This window comes from Miscanthus floridulus, chromosome 1 (assembly GCF_019320115.1).
Source record: "Miscanthus floridulus cultivar M001 chromosome 1, ASM1932011v1, whole genome shotgun sequence".
Classification (NCBI taxonomy): Eukaryota; Viridiplantae; Streptophyta; class Magnoliopsida; order Poales; family Poaceae; genus Miscanthus; species Miscanthus floridulus.
Window position 1 is genome coordinate 180,121,419 of NC_089580.1, and position 18,045 is coordinate 180,139,463.

An 18,045-nucleotide genomic window follows, 5' to 3' on the forward strand; every position below is an offset into this window, starting at 1 on the left:
AGCATTCTAATTGGATCTGAATGGGTGGCAGCTGTGTGTCGGTCCATTCGACTACAAAGTCGGACAAGACCTGTGATTTGATCACTTTCCAAGGCGTGAAAGACAAGGTTTCCCCCATGAGGTCGACAGCCCACTTGGCTATTCTACCCGAGGCCTCCCGGTTTTGGATTATCTCTCCCAGAGGAAAAGACGACACCACAGTCACTGGGTGGGACTCGAAGTAGTGACGCAGCTTGCGTCGAGCCAAGACTACAGTGTAAACCAGCTTCTGGATGTGGGGGTAACGCGTCTTAGTCTCAGAGAGCACTTCGCTGATGAAGTAAATAGGTCGTTGGACGGGTAGAGCATGTCCCTTCTCCTACCTCTCGACTACTACGGCCGCGCTGACCACTTGGGTCATCGCGGTGACGTAGAGTAAGAGGTGCTCACCCTCGGTGGGCGGAACCAGGATAGGGGGGTTGGTGAGCAGTGCTTTGAGCCTGGCGAGGGCTTCCTCGGCCTTGGTGGTCCAAGAAAAGCGCTCGGACTTTCTCAAGAGGCGGTACAGGGGCAGGCCTTTTTCACCGAGGTGCGAGATGAAGTGGCTTAGGGCCGCAAGGCATCCCATGACCCTCTGCACCCCTTTGAGGTCTCGGATCGGGCCCATGTTGGTCACGGCCGAGACCTTCTCCGGGTTGGCCTCGATTCCACGTTCCGAGACTATGAATCCCAAGAGCATGCCTCGGGGAACCCCGAAGACACACTTCTCAGGGTTGAGCTTGATGCCCTTCTCTCTGAGACATGTGAAGGCAACCTCCAAGTCGCCGACGAGATCATCGGCCTTCCTGGACTTGACTACAATGTCATCCACGTAGGCCTCGACGGTTCGCCCGATGTGTTCGCCAAAGACTTGGATCATGCACCATTGGTAAGTAGCCCCTACGTTTCTGAGGCCGAACGGCATGGTTATGTAGCAGTACATGCCGAATGGAGTGATGAAAGAAGTCGCGAGCTGGTCGGACTCTTTCATCTTGATTTGGTGGTAACCGGAATATGCATCAAGGAAGGAGAGGGTTTCGCATCCTGCAGTGGAGTCGACGATTTGGTCAATTCGTGGTAGTGGGAATGGGACTTTCGGGCACGCTTTATTTAGACCAGTGTAGTCCACGCACATCCTCCACTTGCCACTTTTCTTCCTGACTAATACAGGGTTAGCCAACCACTCTGGATGGAATACTTCCTTGATGAACCCGGCTGCCATGAGATTCTGCACTTCTTCGCCGATGGCCCTGCGCTTCTCCTCGTCAAATCGGCGCAGGCGCTGCTTTGCCGGCCTGGAGCCTACTCGGATATCTAAGGCATGCTCGGCGACCTCCCTTGGTATGCCCGGCATGTCCGAGGGACTCCACGTGAACATATCGATGTTCGCACGGAGAAAGTCGATGAGCACGGCCTCCTATTTGCTGTCGAGGGTGACGCTGATCTTCAGTCCTCGGCCGTCGGGGACGGTGGGATCGATGGGGACGAGCTTGACGGCCTCCGCGGGCTCGAAGGTCCCGGCGCGCCGCTTGGCGTCGGGAACCTCGCTACCAAGCTGGTCGAGATCGGCGATGAGGGTCTCAGCCTCCACGATGGCCTCGGCGTACTCGATGCACTCGACGTCGCAGTCGTATGCATGTTCGTACGTGGACTCGACGGTGATGATGCCGTTGGGGCCTGGCATCTTGAGCTTGAGGTAGGTGTAGTTGGGGACCGCCATGAACTTGGCGTAGCACGGGCGCCCCAAGATGGCGTGGTAAGCCCCTTTGAATCCAACCACCTCGAAGGTGAGGACCTCCTTACGGTAGTTGGAGGGAGTGCCAAAGCAGACGGGTAAGTTCATGCGCCCGAGGGGTCGTGTGCGCTTTCCTAGCACGACGCCATGGAAGGGTGCAGAACCGCCTCGGAGCCGTGACTAGTCGAGCTCCAGGAGCTCCAGAGTGTTGACGTAGAGGATGTTGAGGCCGCTGCCTCCGTCCATGAGCACTTTGGTGAGCCGGGTGTTGCCGACGATCGGGTCGACGACAAGCGGGTACTGCCCAGGGTTTGGAACATAATTGGGGTGGTCATCCCGATCAAAGGTGATTGCCTCGCGAGACCAATCGAGGTACCGGGGGGTGGCCACCTTGACTGAGAAGACCTCCCGGCGTTCCCTCTTTCGCTGGCGCGCTGTGAGGCATGCCGAGGGTCTGCCAAAGATCATGAAGGCGTTGCGTACCTCGGGGAACCCATCATCTTTATCGCCGTCCCTTTCGCCGGTGCCCCCTTTTCCTGGCCTCATCGTCGTCGGGGAGCCCAAGCCTGGCGTAGTAACGCCGGAGCATGGTGCACTCCTCGAGGGCATGCTTCACCAGACCTTGATGGTAAGGACAGGGCTTCTTCAGCATGTCGTCAAATAGCCCAGGGCCCCGGGGGCCTCGGGGATTCCTGCGATCTGCTGTGGCAACATGGACGGCCTCGAGGACCTCCTGCTTCCCAGGGCGACCCTTCTTCTTTCTCTTGGGGATGCGGGTGGGTGAGGCCTCGGGGGCCTCGTCCTTCTGCTTCCCCTTAGCGTCGTTGTTGGGGAAGATGGCCCCAACCGCCTCTTCGCCCGAGGCGAAGTTGGTGGCGATGTCGAGGAGTGCGGCCGCTATGGTTGGTACGTTCCGACCCAATTCTCGGATCAGGTCTCGGTAGGAGGTGCCAGAGAGGAATGCTTGGACGATTTCCGAGTCACCGACGCGGGGCAACTCGGTGCATTTCTTGGAGAAGCGCCGGATGAAATCTCGAAGAGATTCGTTTGGCTTCTGGCGGCAACCTTTGAGGTCCCAGGAGTTCCCGGGGTGCACATAGGTGCCCTGGAAATTCCCAACAAAGACCCTCACCAAGTCGCGCCAGTCGTGGATCTGTGCGGGAGGAAGGTGTTCGAGCCAGGCTCGCGCTGAGTCTGACAAGAACAAAGGGAGGTTGCGGATGATGAGCAGGTCATCTTCTGCACCGCCTAGCTGACAAGCTAGGCGAATCGACTAGCCATAGCTCGGGGTTCGTCTCGCCGCTATACTTTGTGAGGTTGGCAGGTTGCCGGAATCGGGCTAGGAAGTGAGCGTTGCGAATGGCTCTACTAAAGACCCGAGGGCCAGGTGGCTCGGGAGAAGGACTGCGGTCCTCTTCACTGTCGTAGCGACCGCCTCGGTGTGGGTGGTAGCCCCAGGCGGCTCCGTCGCCGCGGCGCCGTCGCCTGCCAACTACTTTGTGGTCGCCTTGTGCCTCGTGCTGGTCTCCAGGTCGATCGCGCACCGAGGGGGCCCCGTTGGCCGTCGGCGCGCGAGTGGGCTCGGGACGGACCGAGGCATCCTGGCCCCGGCGAGGGTCGCGCCATGGGTTGCTCCGAAGTGCCTCCGTGCCGGCGGGAGGCGGAACTTTCGGCCTGCTGTACCGCAGCGGTCTCGAGGAGGTCGTGGAGCTCCTCGCGAACCCATCGCCCCTCGGTGGTGGAGGGCTCGGGCATTGCTCGGACCAGCATCGCAGCTGCTACGACATTCTGGCTAGCGCGATTAAAGATTGGGGGTGGCTCTCCCCCCTCGTTGTCGTTGATGCAGTGATGGACATCGCGGGCCCCCCTCGGGCTCCTCCGCCCTCACCGCGCCCTTGCTGCTCCTGCTCGAGAGTGTCCCGAAGCTATTGCAGAAGGAGTCGGTCTTGTTCGACCTTGGCTTGAAGCTCGCGGAGCTGCTCCAGGTCTGGGCGTCGATGCCCCCCGCAGATGGGATTCTCGTTTCGTGCCACCGGGGCTACGAGACGTGGAGGCGTGGCATCGCCTGCCCTTGCCTGGGGCGGGGAATGGTTGCCTGTCCTCTCGTCTTCTTCGCCCGCCCTTGGCATCCCGAGCCCGACGTGGAAGCACTCACGAGATGGATCGTAAGTCCCTTCGTCGTCGGAGTCGGAATAGCCGAGGCAGTAGTCGCTTGCGGCCAAGAATTGGTGCAAAGCCCCGGGGTTGTGGAGTTCGGAGAAAGCCACCCCAGGCCATGCCTCGTCCTCGTCCGAGGAGTCGGAGTGGGTGCTCAGGTCGAGAGCGAAGCGCTGGCGGCGTTCTGAGGGGTGCTCGTGAGCGGCAGTGTAGGCATAGGCATAAGAGGCGGCGGCATTCCTCAACCCAAAGGGGTATGGGGACGGTGCCGTCTCCATATTCTGCCCCGCCGGGGTCGACTCTTCAGGGAGTGGTGGAGTGGAGCTAGACGACTGGGCATCGCTGCGAGCCACCGGCGATTTTCCTTTGTCCATGCTCAGTCCAGACAGGTCCCCAGCTAGGGACCCCGTACCAACAGCTGGTCGTAGGATATCGGCGGGGAGTGGCGTGCCGCCTCGGGTTCGCGTAGCGTCGAGGAGGCCTTCCTCGCGTCGTGCCTGGCGAGCGCGGCGAGAGCGGCCGCCCAGGCGCCGCCTGCGCCTGGGCTGCTGGGGCGTGACTTCATCGTCGGACGGTGGGGCCCGAGGGGTGAGGAGCACCATGTCGTACTCATGCCCTAGAGACATGAACTCTAGGCTCTCGAACCAAACTACGGTGCCGAGGCGTAATGGTCGTATGGGGTCTGCCATCTGGGTCCTGCTGGGACGATGAAGCTAACACGCAACGACCCCTACCTGGCGCACCAACTATCGGTGTTTTGGAACCGGGGGTCCCTCAACCAACGGGTGAATTTGTGCTGCGTGCCCCTAATCCCGGATGGCGATGCAAAGAGACACAAGGTTTATACTGGTTCAGGCAATCGAGGCCCTACGTCCAGTCTGAGAGATCGATCTTCTGTTCCTTGCACCGGAGTGCTCGTAGTAGGGGGTTACAAGCTAGGTGAGAGAGGGAGCTAGCCCTAGGTCTCAGCGAGGGTGGTGTGGGCTGCTTGAGGCGTTGTTCTCAAGCAGCATAGAAGTGTGTAGTTCTATCGGTGTGTTCGTCTTTCCTCTCCTCTCCCCCTAGGAATGGCCCCGGTCCCTCCCTTTTAAACTCTAAGGGAGAACCAGGGACGTCCATACATAGCGCTCTATAACTAGGGGTGGCGTGTCCGAGCCCTGTAGCCGGGCACTGTTGTGGTATGGTCGATGGAGTGGCCCCGTCCTTGTCGTGCAGAAGTGACGCGCCGGTCATACTTGATCTTGTGCGTCGTGGGGCTCTAGTACAGCTTGATGCAGGACATGGCGGGCGACGTGTTGGTCATCGTGCGATGACGTCGTAGGGAGCTGTGGCTCTGCAGATGCCGAGGCCGAGCCATCGTGGGGGGCTCGGCGGACATGGATCCTCAGGCTACCGCGCCCCTAAAGCAAACTGCCGAGGCCTTGGAGGGAATTATTGGTCCTAGGTACTGATTCCGAGGCCACAGTATCCCAGACATGGCTCCCCACGCTGCGTTGTTCTCGGAGCAGGAGTTGGCAGCACAGTGAGGCATGGGCATCAACCATGTGCATAGTGGTTAGCACAGTGGCGGGTAACCCCTGCCCAGTCCGGGCGACGTGCTGGTCATCGTGTGATGACGTCGTAGGGAGCTGTGGCTCTGCAGATGCCGAGGCCGAGCCATCACGGGGGGCTCGGTGGACATGGATCCTCAGGCTGCCGAGCCCCTGAAGCAAACTGCCAAGGCCTTGGAGGGAATTATTGGTCCTGGGTACTGATTCCGAGGCCACAGTATACCTGACGTGGCTCCCCACGCTACGTTGTTCTCGGAGCAGGAGTTGGCAGCACAGTGAGGCATGGGCGTCAACCATGTGCATAGTGGTTAGCACAGTGGTGGGTAACCCCTGCCCAGTCCTGCCTCCTGTCCCGTCGGCCATTCTGCTGTACTGTGCCGAGCATGCAGCCGATGTCAGGGGCAGCAGTTGGCTGAGTTAATGCGACACGACGTTTTGTCAGAGGGACGGGTGAAGGAAGAGGCAGCGGAGTGCTGCTGAGCCCGCCTCGCGCGAGACGGAGGGTCGGTGGCCCGGCCGAGGCCTGCGACGAGAGGGGGTCAGCCGAGGCCTTTGGTGGGGGATCGCCCGAGGTCAGCGGTGAGGGGGCCTCGGGCGAGTCGGAGAATCGGCCGAGGCCAGCGGTGTTTAGCTAGTTTCGACTTTTACGATGTCTAAGCAGTCGTTTTTTGGTTCTTGCTTAGGGTACCCCTTCTCACTGTATCCGACAATATCATATACAGTCGCCTAGGGGATGATTCTATACAAGGGAGATAGTTCAGCATGTACCTATTAATTTGGGAGGATATGAGTTCCCTACTAATATGCTGATATTAAAGGATCAGGATATAGATGTGATCCTTGGTATGAACTGGTTAACCCAACACGGGGCTATCATAGATGTCCTGCGTAGAACCATAAGGGTAAATGCACCTGATAGCAAAACCCAACTTCTCATCCAACTTCCCTTTCCTAAGAGTGCAGTTGAAACCGTCTGTGCAACTACTATTGAAGAAGTCGAGAAAATTCTAGTGGTATGTGAATTTATGGATGTCTTTCCCAATGATCTGCATGGTCTGCCACCAGACCGACATGTAGAGTTTAGAATTGATCTAAAACCAGGAACGGCACTTGTGTCTAGAAGAGCATATAGGATGCCACCCAAAGAACTAGCTGAATTAAAGATCCAACTACAAGAGTTGTTAGACAAGGGTTTCATTCAACCCAGTTCATCACCTTAGGGATGCCCTACTATCTTTGTGAAGAAAAAGGATCACCTTAATGTTGTGTATTGACTATCGGCCGTTAAATGAAGTCACCATAAAGAACAAATATCCCTTACCCTGAATTGATTTGCTTTTTGATCAACTTGCAGGAGCTAAGGTGTTCTCAAAGATAGACTTGAGATCAGGCTATCACCAGATTAAGATCAGACGAGAAGATGTGCCGAAGATAGCGTTTACTACCCGATATGGTCTATATGAGTACCTAGTCATGTCTTTTGGGCTGACCAATGCCCTAGCTCATTTCATGTACCTGATGAACTCAGTTTTCATGCCCGAGTTGGATAGGTTTGTCGTGGTGTTCATTGATGACATTCTTATCTATTCTAAGAGCAAAGAGGACACACGGAAAATCTCCGCATTGTTCTACAAAAATTAAGAGACCACCAATTATATGCCAAACTCAGTAAATGTGCATTCTGGTTAGAGGAAGTACAATTTCTAGGTCATGTGTTATCTACTGAAGGTAGAGCTATTGATCCAAGCAAGGTAGAAGAAGTCCTTAATTGGAGAGCACCTACCATTGTTCATCAAGTTCGTAGTTTTCTGGGGTTGGTAGGTTATTATCGTCGGTTTATCCCTGACTTCTCTAGAATTACAAAGCCGATTACTGGACTACTGAAAAATCAAACTAAGTTTGTATGGTCGACAGAATGTGAAGAGGCCTTTCAAGCAATGAAGAAATTGCTGACAACTGCACTAGTATTAGCACAACCTGATATTGAGAGGCCGTTTGATATCTATTGTGATGCATCTGGAATTGGTATTGGCTGTGTTCTTATGCAAGAAGGCAGAGTTATAGCGTATGCTTCTAGACAACTCAAGAAGCATGAAGAACATTATCCCACCCATGATCTTGAATTAGCCGCTGTTGTTCATGCACTCAAGGTTTGGCAACATTATTTATTGGGCAATATCTGTCATATCTATATAGATCATAAGAGTTTGAAATATATCTTCACTCAGTCAGAGTTAAATATAAGGCAAAGAATATGGTTAGAACTTATCAAAGATTATGACTTAGAAGTGCATTATCATCTGGGCAAGGCTAATGTGGTTGCTGATGCCCTGAGTCATAAGAGTCATTGCCATTATCTGACTGTGAAACCTATGCAACGAATATTGTGTCAAGAGATGGAGCATCTGAATTTACAAATTATAGAACAAGGTTCCCTATCCAATATTATAGTCGAGTCTACTATCAAAGATCAGATCATTGTTGCTCAACGTAAAAGTAAGGGCATAGCCCACATCAAAGATAAAGTCAGATCTAGAAAACCAACATGTTTCAAGATTGATGAATCTGATGTTGTATGGTTCAAAGATAGATTGGTAGTACCCAAAAATCTGGAGCTGCAAAAGCAGATTCTTGATGAAGCCCATTCTACAAGATACTCCATTCATCTAGGTAGCAACAAAATGTATCATGATCTGAGAAAGAGATATTGGTGGACCAAAATGAAAATAGAAATAGCTCAATATGTGGCCAAGTGTGATACTTGTCAGAGAGTCAAAGCAGTTCACATGAAGACTGCAGGTCCATTACATTCCTTGCCAGTTCCATCTTGGAAGTGGGAAGATATATGTATGGACTTCATCGTGGGATTGCCTAGGACATCTACATGCCATAATTCAATATGGGTTATTATTGATCGCCTAACCAAGATAGCTCATTTCTTACCAGTCAGAGATAAATATCAAGAGGAACAGTATGCAAAGCTTTATCTTGATAGAATCTTTAGTCTGCATGAGGCACCCAAGACCATTGTCTCTGACAGAGGGTCATTGTTCATATCCAAGTTTTGGAAAAGTCTAGATGAGTCTTTGGGAACTAAACTTATCCGTAGTTCTGCTTATCATCCGCAAATAGATGGACAGACTGAGAGGGTAAATCAAATTCTTGAAGATATGTTAAGAGCATGTGTCCTTTCCTATGGTGCTAAATGGGATGAATGCCTTCCCTTAGCTGAATTCTCATATAACAATAGCCATCAAGAGAGCATTAAAATGGCACCATTCGAAGCATTGTATGGCCATAGATGCCAGACACCTTTAAATTGGTCAGAAGTTGGAGAACATTGGTTCTTTGGGCTGGATGTGGTCAAGGAAGCTAAAGAGAAAGTTAAGCTCATACAAGCTAATATGAAGGTAGCTCAATCTCAATAGAAAAGCTATGCTGATAAGAGGAGACGACCGCTAGAATTCAAAGTGGGAGATCATGTCTACCTCAAGGTATCGCCGATGAAAGGAGTTCATTGTTTTGGGATTTGGGGAAAGTTGGCGCCCCGTTATGTCGGTCCTTTTCAAATCCAACAATGATGTGGACCGGTCGCCTATCGCGTCAAGCTACCAGATCACATGTCAGCTATGCATGATATCTTCCATGTATCCTAGTTGAAGAAGTGCCTTCAAGTACCTGACCAAGTGATCGACTTTGGTGATGTAGAACTAGAACCTGATTTGACTTATGCTGAGTACCCCATTAGAGCCTTAGATCAGAAAGATCGAGTCACTCGAAGACGTACAATCAAGTTCTACAAAGTACAATGGAATCAACACACTAAAGATGAAGCTACTTGGGAGTCCGAGGATTACTTAGAAGAAAACTTTCCTGACTTCTTCGCTTCTATCTAGTTGTAATACCTTGTCTATATTGTAACTTGTCTCGTTTGTCAACAGAATGGAAAACCCCCTCACTATTTTTTAATCATTTTTCATTGTATTTCCAAGCCTCTACCCTCTGTCTCATTCCTAAACATATCATTTGCAAAAAAACTTCCTCAGAACCTAAGCTACCCCTTGGGGAAAAGGTGGCGAGGGAGTGCCGTAGCCTAGAGGCGTAGGCCGTCTCATAGCTCGGCCAGCCTTTCGACCCTGAGACAAACTTTTGGTCCTTAGGTTTTTTACAATCGATTTGTCAGAGCACGCTAGAGAGTTTGGCATAGAAATTTATTCAAAAAATGATTAAAAATAGTGCCTGGGACTTAGGGGGTTCCCCCTTTCTAGCCCCTAAGGGAGGCTCAGTTCTGCAGAGGCAGAGCTGAGTCTTGTTCGAGCCTTGCGGTGGGCACCTCTGTAGAGGCAGAGCCGGGTCTCCCTTGTAGTGTTATCGTAATGCTGATCCCCCATCGATAGGTTCAGGGGGGTTTCTCAAAAAATTAGAATAACTAAAGAACGCTTCTTTATTATATTTTGAGAAACAATGTATATAATGTTTGGAAAATTAAGGGTAGAAGCGACGTAGCTGTTCTATGTTCCAAGCGTTGGTGAGGATTTCACCCTTCTCGTTGGCTAGCTTGTAGGTCCTAGGCTTTAGCACTTGGGTGACGATGTATGGCCCTTCCCATGGTGGGGTCAGCTTTGTGGCGGCCCTTGTTGCTCTGCCTCAGTCTCAGCACCAGGTCGCCCACCTTCAGGTCTCGGCTTTGAATGCGCTGAGCTTGATAGCATCGTAGGGCTTGCTGGTATTTGGCCGAATGTAGCAGTGCAACATCTCGGGCTTCCTCTAGTTGGTCGAGGGCGTCCTCACGGGCAGTGCGGTTGCTTTGCTCGTTGTAGGCCTGTAGCCTCGGGGAACCATACTCCAAGTCAGTGGGGAGGATGGCCTCAGCTCCATAGACTAGGAAGAATAGTGTGAACCCCGTGGCCCGGCTCGGGGTGTTCCTCAGGCTCCAAATACCGATCGGAGTTTGTCAAGCCATTTCTTGCCAAATTTCTTCAACCGGTTGTATATTCTCGGCTTGAGGCCCTGTAGGATCATGCCGTTGGCACGCTCTACTTGGTTGTTTGTCCTAGGGTGTCCTACGGCTGACCAGGGCACACGGATGTGGTGGTCAATGTAACACCTTTGGTGTTTTGACCTAGCACTAAAACTTGACATGTCATCAAATGCATTGCAAAGCATTCATAAAGTAGAAAATTTTGAATACATTCACTAAATAAGCTTTATTTCATAAGTTGTTATTTTATGTGATGTGATTCAAAACTCTAAATAAAGATCATGACCACAAGGGTCAAATTTCATGTGATCATGTGAGACCATGTGTCAATTGACTCAAATAACCCTAATGGGCCATGTTACTGATCAAAAATCAAAGTAAAGTAAAAAGCTAAACAAATCAAATTTAAATTCAAATTCAAATCATAAAAGTCCTTTTTGCCCCTTTTGTCTAATTCAAAATCCATTTGGAATTTGGGGTTGTAACAAAAAGCAAAGTTGAAGCTTATTTTATAAGGATCAACTTTGGTATTCAAAGTTTTTAAAGTTTACATATAAAATTTGGAGTAATTTTGAAATGATTCAAATGCTCAAATGCACCCCAAATTCAAATTTCAAAATGGAGGCAGAATTTCAAAATATTCCTTGAAGCAAAGTTGTAGAGTTTGAAAAGTTGAGCAACTTTCATTTTTGGAAATTTTCAACTTCTTTAGAAAAATTGTGAGTAATTTACAAAATCAATGCAGTGGCAATTCTGTAAATATTTCAAAATTTTCGTTGACAGCCGAGCGCCACCTCCCTGCTTGCCGCCGGCGCCACGTAGCTGCCGCCGCCGATCGTTTTTTGCCGCTTTCTCGCGCGGTGACACACAGCAGGCTCCGTGGCGAGCTCGTGCGTGAGCTGTCGCCCCTGATCGCATCCTTCTTTGCTATAAATAGGAGCACCGCCGCTGTCGTCCTCCTTTTTTCCCTCTGCTCTGCTCCGCCACCGATCAGCTCCGACGCTCGCCATAGCCGCCGTCGACCCCTTCCCGTCGTGCCTAGCTAAGCCAGCATAATCACCTTGACCTAGCGCTCCTCTTAGGCTTGCTCGCATCACTTGGGTTGGCCAGAATCGCCTGGCGCAACGCATTCTTCCCCGTGACCGGCCGGAGCTCCGCCACCATCGACCTCACCGTGGCCACATCGTTCTAGCCCGTCTCCGCCTTCACCAAGCACACCGGCGTGATCGTGGTGAGCTCCTGAGTGTGATGCTCGCTTTGCTTTAGCCTCTACTGCATCATAACCATAGTTACGTCGTGCACCATCATGCCCGCACCGCCATGGCCAGCGTGGAGCTCTCTCCGGTGCGCATGCTGCCTTTCTGAAGGCTGGGATAGATTCGTGGGGTAGAGTGGGTCATGCAGGTGCGGTCTGCCTCGCTGGAACATCACCGCCGGCGCGTTTTGGCCGACCGGTGATGGTAGCGCCGCCGTATCTTTGTTCTATGTCACCGACGAGCGGGGCCTGGCTGTCAGTGAGAGAGAGAGGGAATAGTGGGATTTTGTTATTTTTGAATTTTGAATAGTGCAATAACTTTGAAAATTTATAAGAAAATCATTATAGCTCCAAAATTTCTGAAAATTTGTGTGTAGCTTCTGTACATTTTCTAGTATGGTTTAAAAATATGAAACTTGAAATTTGAATAAATTTTTAATGTTAAAAAATTCAGTCAATTAATTGATAAATGCAATTTCCATGATTTTTGTAGACCACTGTATAATTCTAAAAATTATGAAATTTGTTTTGGTACACTAATTTGTCATGAGGAAGCTTAAATAAAATTTTGAGGTCATTTGGAACAAGTTCATTTTTGGGCTTATTTCCAAATTTATTCAAAAATGGATGAAAGCAAACCCTAAGTGTTAGTTTAGGGTTTGATCATGTTTTGGTCATGTTTTGTGACCAGTAGGGTTTCAAGATCAATTTGGTCAAGTCACTTGTGTGGTCCTTGATGGTAGAATTGCAAGTTGGTTTTGTTGGCTTGCAACTGTACCGTGAAGGACAGTTGTATTCGAGGTGTTGTTATATTTCATGCACCATGAAAGCATCATGTTTACATTATCATCATGTTGAAGCATATGTTATTATTTTGTGTAGAATCCGAGAGTGAAATGATTCTAGTTGAGCAAGTTATGGAAGAATCCCCGGTTGTCACAGGATTCGATAATTGTGGTACTGATCCGGAACCTGGGATCGTCAACAAAGGCAAGCCCCGATTTATGCATTAAACCATTACCTTGATTACTTTGAAAAGTTTATCACCTATGTTACCTATTGCATTAAGTTGATTATTTCAAATGTTACCTACTTGATGCATTGCCTACCTTGTTAATTGTTTACCATCCTTGAAGATGATTTCATTTACAAAGGCGTAGAATGCTTAGTATGCTTTATGGTACTAGTCACATACTCCGGTAAGCCTACTTCGGCTAATTCGATACTAAGGCGAATGCCCACGCACTGGGAGTTGCTCTCGGGTGGCGTGGAGATGGCTTAGTATAGGAGGATCCGGTGCGAGGTTGATATATGCAAGATTAAGTTCTATATATGTCGTGTGATAAGGAATCCCCAGCTAGAACTTGAATCAATTCGAATTGCTGGTGCTCCATAGATATGGAGACTCATTTTATTACAGAAGCAATGCAGGACTGGTGAATTACTAAAATTTGAGAAAAGGAATGGAATGAGAAGGATTGGAACATGGGATAGAATCAAGATTAGTAAGCTTTTGGCAAAGAACTTTTGAATCTTGCTACACCCTTACCTTGCCCCAACACCTGCATCCCTAGAGTATTCCACCCCTTTTTCATCAGGTTGGTCTTGTTGAGTACTTTTGTACTTAGGGTTTGTTAACCCTTGTTGCAGGTGAGTCGCATGCGTAGGCTTATTTTGGTCCCTGCTGCATGTCTGTGTTTGAAGTCAATGACGATGAGGAATGATGAATGGCCTTTGGACAAGGCACTAGTTTGTATGATAAATAATGTTAATGTAATATTATCCCGCTACTATGGTTGTATGACACTTATGGTTTTGTAAGTTTGAAACAACTGGTTTGTAAACTATGTTATCTTAAGACTTCCGCTATATTTCACTCTGATGTATATATTTGAATAAACTGTTGTAATCTGCAATGTCTATGATTGGAATCCTGTTCAAAAAAGATTTGTGGATGATTCAGGTTTCCTGAGGACACCCAATAGACCTGTTGAGTTGTTGGGAACTCGTGTACGCTATCCAAGATCTGTTAAGACAACGATAGGTGCACGTGGGCCCAATTTCTTAGGAGGTTCTGCCACAGTCATCACAGAACATCAGGAACTTGTGGCTGGTGAATTGTGTCCCGTTGTTAGTGATGATGGTGTTCGGAACCCCAAACCTATGGATGATATCAGTGAAGAACAGCACCGCTTGCTCGGATTTTATTCGATTGATTGGACGAGCCTCGATCCACTTGGAGAACTTATCGATCGCTACCAGCAGATGGGGTGTAGCCCCCGGGGGCCTTCTATAGAGGCCCAACCATGTCGAGCCACCACACGACGAATGGCCATGTAATGGGGATGGTTTGGAGGGCTTGGGTCAGGAGATGCGTCTACCATGTGTAGTACTAGCATCCCTCGCAGGAGCGTACGAGCTTGGTGGTGTCAGCAACTACCGTTGGCCAGTAGAACCCTTAGTGGAAGGCATTTCCGATGAGCGTCCGAGGCGCTATGTGGTGCCCACAGGCTCCCATGTGCAAGTCCCAAAGTAGGGCTTGGCCTACCTCGGTGGTGATGCATCGTTGGAGGACGCTAGATGGGCTTCGCCTGTACAACTCGCCGTTGCTGAGGACGTAAGTTTTGGCTCATCATGCAAGCCGTCGAGCTTTGGTCCTATCTGCAGGAAGCTCTCCTCAAACAAGGCAATCAAGGAATAGGACTCGCCAATCCGTGCCTTGGTTGGCCTCGGGAGGCTCCATGTTGACTTCCATGACCTCAGGCTCAGCCGAAGGGGTCTCGGTGATAGAGGGGGCCTCGGGCCCTACGGTGGGCTCGACCGGTGGGCCCTCTTCCACCGCCGAGGCGTAGTTAATGGAAGGCTTGTGGAGGTCTCTCGCAAAGATGTTCGGGGGGACCGAGGCCCATGCCGATGCCATCTTTGCCAGTTCGTCCGCGGCCTCATTAAATTTTCGCATGATGTGGTTGAGTTCGAGGCCGTCGAACTTGTCTTCAAGGTGTCGTACCAGCTTGAAGTACGCCTCCATTTTGGGGTCATGGCAGTTCGACTCATTCATCACTTGATCGATGATGAGCTGCGAGTTGCCCCATACATCGAGACACCATACTCCAAGTTCAATGGCGATCTGCAAGCCGTTGATGAGGGCTTCGTACTCGGCTGCGTTGTTGGAGGTGGCGAAGTGGAGCCGAATCATGTAGCGCATGTGCACTCCAAGGGGTGAGATGAAGAGCAGACCCACGCCTACCCTGGTCTTCATCAGGGACCCATCGAAGTACATGGTCCAGCATTCCGCCTAGACTTGAGCAGGTGGAAGTTGGGTGTCGGTCCACTCTACCACAAAATCGGTCAAGACCTGGGATTTAATTGCTTTCCGAGGCGCAAAAGACAGGGCTTCCCCCATGAGTTCGATGGCCCACTTGGCTATCCTACCCAAGGCCTCCTGGTTATGGATTATCTCTCCCAAAGGGAAAGATGACACCATAGTCACCGGGTGGGACTCGAAGTAGTGACGCAGCTTACATTGAGCCAAGACTATGGCGTAGATCAGCTTCTAAATGTGGGGGTAGCGTGTCTTAGTCTCGGAGAGCATCTCGCTAATGAAGTAAACAGGTCGTTGGATGGGTAGAGCGTGCCCCTCTTCCTGCCTCTTGACTACTACGGTCGCGCTGACCACTTAGGTCGTTGCAGCGACATAGAGTAAGAGGGCCTCGCCCTTGGCTAGCGGTACCAGGACGGGAGGATTGGTGAGCAATGCCTTGAGCTTGGCGAGGGCTTCTTCGGCCTCAGAGGTCCATGAAAAGCATTCAAATTTTCTCAAGAGGCGGTACAGAGGCAAGCCTTTTTCGCCAAGGTGCGAGATGAAGCGGCTTAGGGCCGCAAGGCATCCCATAACCCTCTACACTCCCTTGAGGTCTTGGATCGGCCCCATGTTGGTCACGACCGAGACCTTCTCTGGGTTGGCCTCGATGTCGCGCTCTGAGACTATGAATCCCAAGAGCATGCCTCAGGGGACCCTGAAGACACACTTCTCGAGGTTGAGCATTATGCCCTTTTCTCTGAGGCATTTGAAGGCTATTTCCAAGTCATCGACGAGATCACCGGCCTTCCTAGACTTGACCACGATGTCGTCCACATAGGCCTCAACGGTTCGCCCGATGTGCTCACTAAAGACCTGGGTCATGCACTGTTGGTATGTGGCCCCTATGTTTCTGAGGCCTAACGGCATAGTCACATAGCAGTACATGCCAAATGGTGTGATGAAAGAAGTCACGAGCTGGTCGGATTCTTTCATCTTGATTTGATGGTAACTGGAATACGCATCAAGGAAGGATAGGGTTTCGCATCCCGCAGTGGAGTGAATGATTTGGTCGATTTGAGGTAATGGGAATGGGACTTTTGGACATGCTTTATTCAAACTGGTGTAGTCTACACACATTCTCCACTTCCCATTTTTCTTCTTAACTAATATAGGATTAGCTAACCACTCTGGATGGGACACTTCCTTGATGAATCCAGCCGCCAAAAGCTTCTGGACCTCCTTGAATCGGTGCAGGCACTGCTTCACTGGCCTAGAGCCGGCCCGAATGTCTAAGGCATGCTTGGCGACCTCCCTCGGTATGCCCGGCATGTCTGAGGGACTCCACACAAATACATCGGCATTTGCGCGAAGAAAGTCAATGAGCATGACTTCCTATTTGATGTCGAGGGTGGCGCTGATCCTCAGCGCCCGGTTGTCGGGGCAGGTGGGGTCGACCGGGACGAGCTTGATGGCCTCCGCGGGCTCGAAAGTCCCGGCGCGACGCTTGGAGTGAGGTGCCTCGCTACCGAGTCGGTCGAGGTTGACGATGAGGGTCTCGGCCTCCACGAGAGCCTTTGTGTACTCGATGCATTCGACATCGCAGTTGTATGCATGCTCATACGTGGACTCGACAATGATGACGTCGTTGGGGCCCAGCATCTTGAGCTTGAGGTAGGTGTAGTTGAGGACCACCATGAACTTAGCGTAGCATGGTCGCCCTAGGATGGCGTGATAGGTTCCCTTGAATCCAACCACCTCGAAGGTGAGGACCTCCTTGTGGTAGTTGGAGGGAGTGCCGAAGCAGACGGGTAGGTCAATGCGGCCGAGGGGTCGCGTGCATTTCCCTGACATGATGCCATGGAAAGGCGCGGCATCACCCCGGAGCTGCGACTGGTCGAGCTCTAGGAGCTCTAGAGTGTTGGCGTAGAGGATGTTGAGGCCGCTACCTCTGTCCATCAACACCTTGGTGAGCCGGGTGTTGCCGATGATCGGGTCGACGATGAGCGGATACTGCCCTGGGTTTGGGACATAATCGGGGTGGTCATCTCGATCAAAGGTGATCATCTCCCGAAACCAATCGAGGTACCGGGGAGCGGCCACCTTCACCGAGAAGACCTCCCGGCGCTCCCTCTTTCACTAGCGCACCGTAAGGCACGCCAAAGGCCCGCCAAAGATCATGAAGGCGTTGTGCACCTCGGGGAACCTATCGTCCTTATCATCGTCCCTATCGCTAGTGTCCCTCCTCTTGGCATCATCGCTGGGGAGCCCGAGCTTGGTGTAGTAACGTTAGAGCATGGTGCACTCCTCGAGGGTGTCCTTCACCGGGTCCTAATGGTAAGGGTAGGGTTTCTTAAGCATATCATTGAAGAGTCTACGGCCTCTGGGGCCTTGAGGATTCTTGCGATCTGCGGCCACGACTAGATCGGCCTTGAGGACCTCCTACTTCCCCTGGCGACCCTTTTTCTTTTTCTTAGGGAGGTGGGGAGCCGAGGCCCCAGGGGCCTCGTCCCTCCGCTTCCCCTTGGCGTCATTGTCGGGGAAGATGGCCCTGACGGCCTCTTCGTCTGAGGCAAAGTTAGTGGCAATGTCGAGGAGCGCAGCCACCGAGGTTGGCATGTTTCGGCCTAACTCTCGGACTAGGTCTTGACAGGTGGTGCCAGAGAGGAAAGCCTGGACAATATCTGAGTCACCGATGTTGGGCAACTCGGTGCACTGCTTGGAGAAATGTCGAATGAAGTCTCGAAGAGACTTGTCTGGCCCCTGGCGACAACTCTTGAGGTCCCAGGAGTTCCCGAGGCGCACGTATGTGCCCTGGAAATTCCTGACGAAGACCTTTACCAAGTCACGCCAGTTGTGGATCTGTGAGGGAGGGAGGTGTTTGAGCCAGGCTCACGTTGAGTCTGACAGGAACAACGGGAGGTTGCGGATGATGAGCAGGTCATCGTCCACACCACCTAGCTGGTAAGCCAGGCGGTAATCGGCCAGCCAAAGCTCGGGGTTGGTCTTGCCGCTGTACTTTGAGAGGTTGGCCGGTTGCCAAAATTGGGT

General features: G+C 51.3%; 1 protein-coding gene across 1 annotated transcript; it reads right to left on the reverse strand.

The window, feature by feature from the left end:
• Nucleotides 1–16,389: 16,389 nt before the first annotated feature.
• On the reverse strand, nt 16,390–16,692 carry LOC136467735 (uncharacterized). The gene has a single exon (XM_066466511.1). The coding sequence runs from the start codon at nt 16,690–16,692 to the stop codon at nt 16,390–16,392; it is 303 nt and encodes a 100-aa protein (XP_066322608.1).
• Between the last annotated feature and the right edge of the window lie 1,353 nt (nt 16,693–18,045).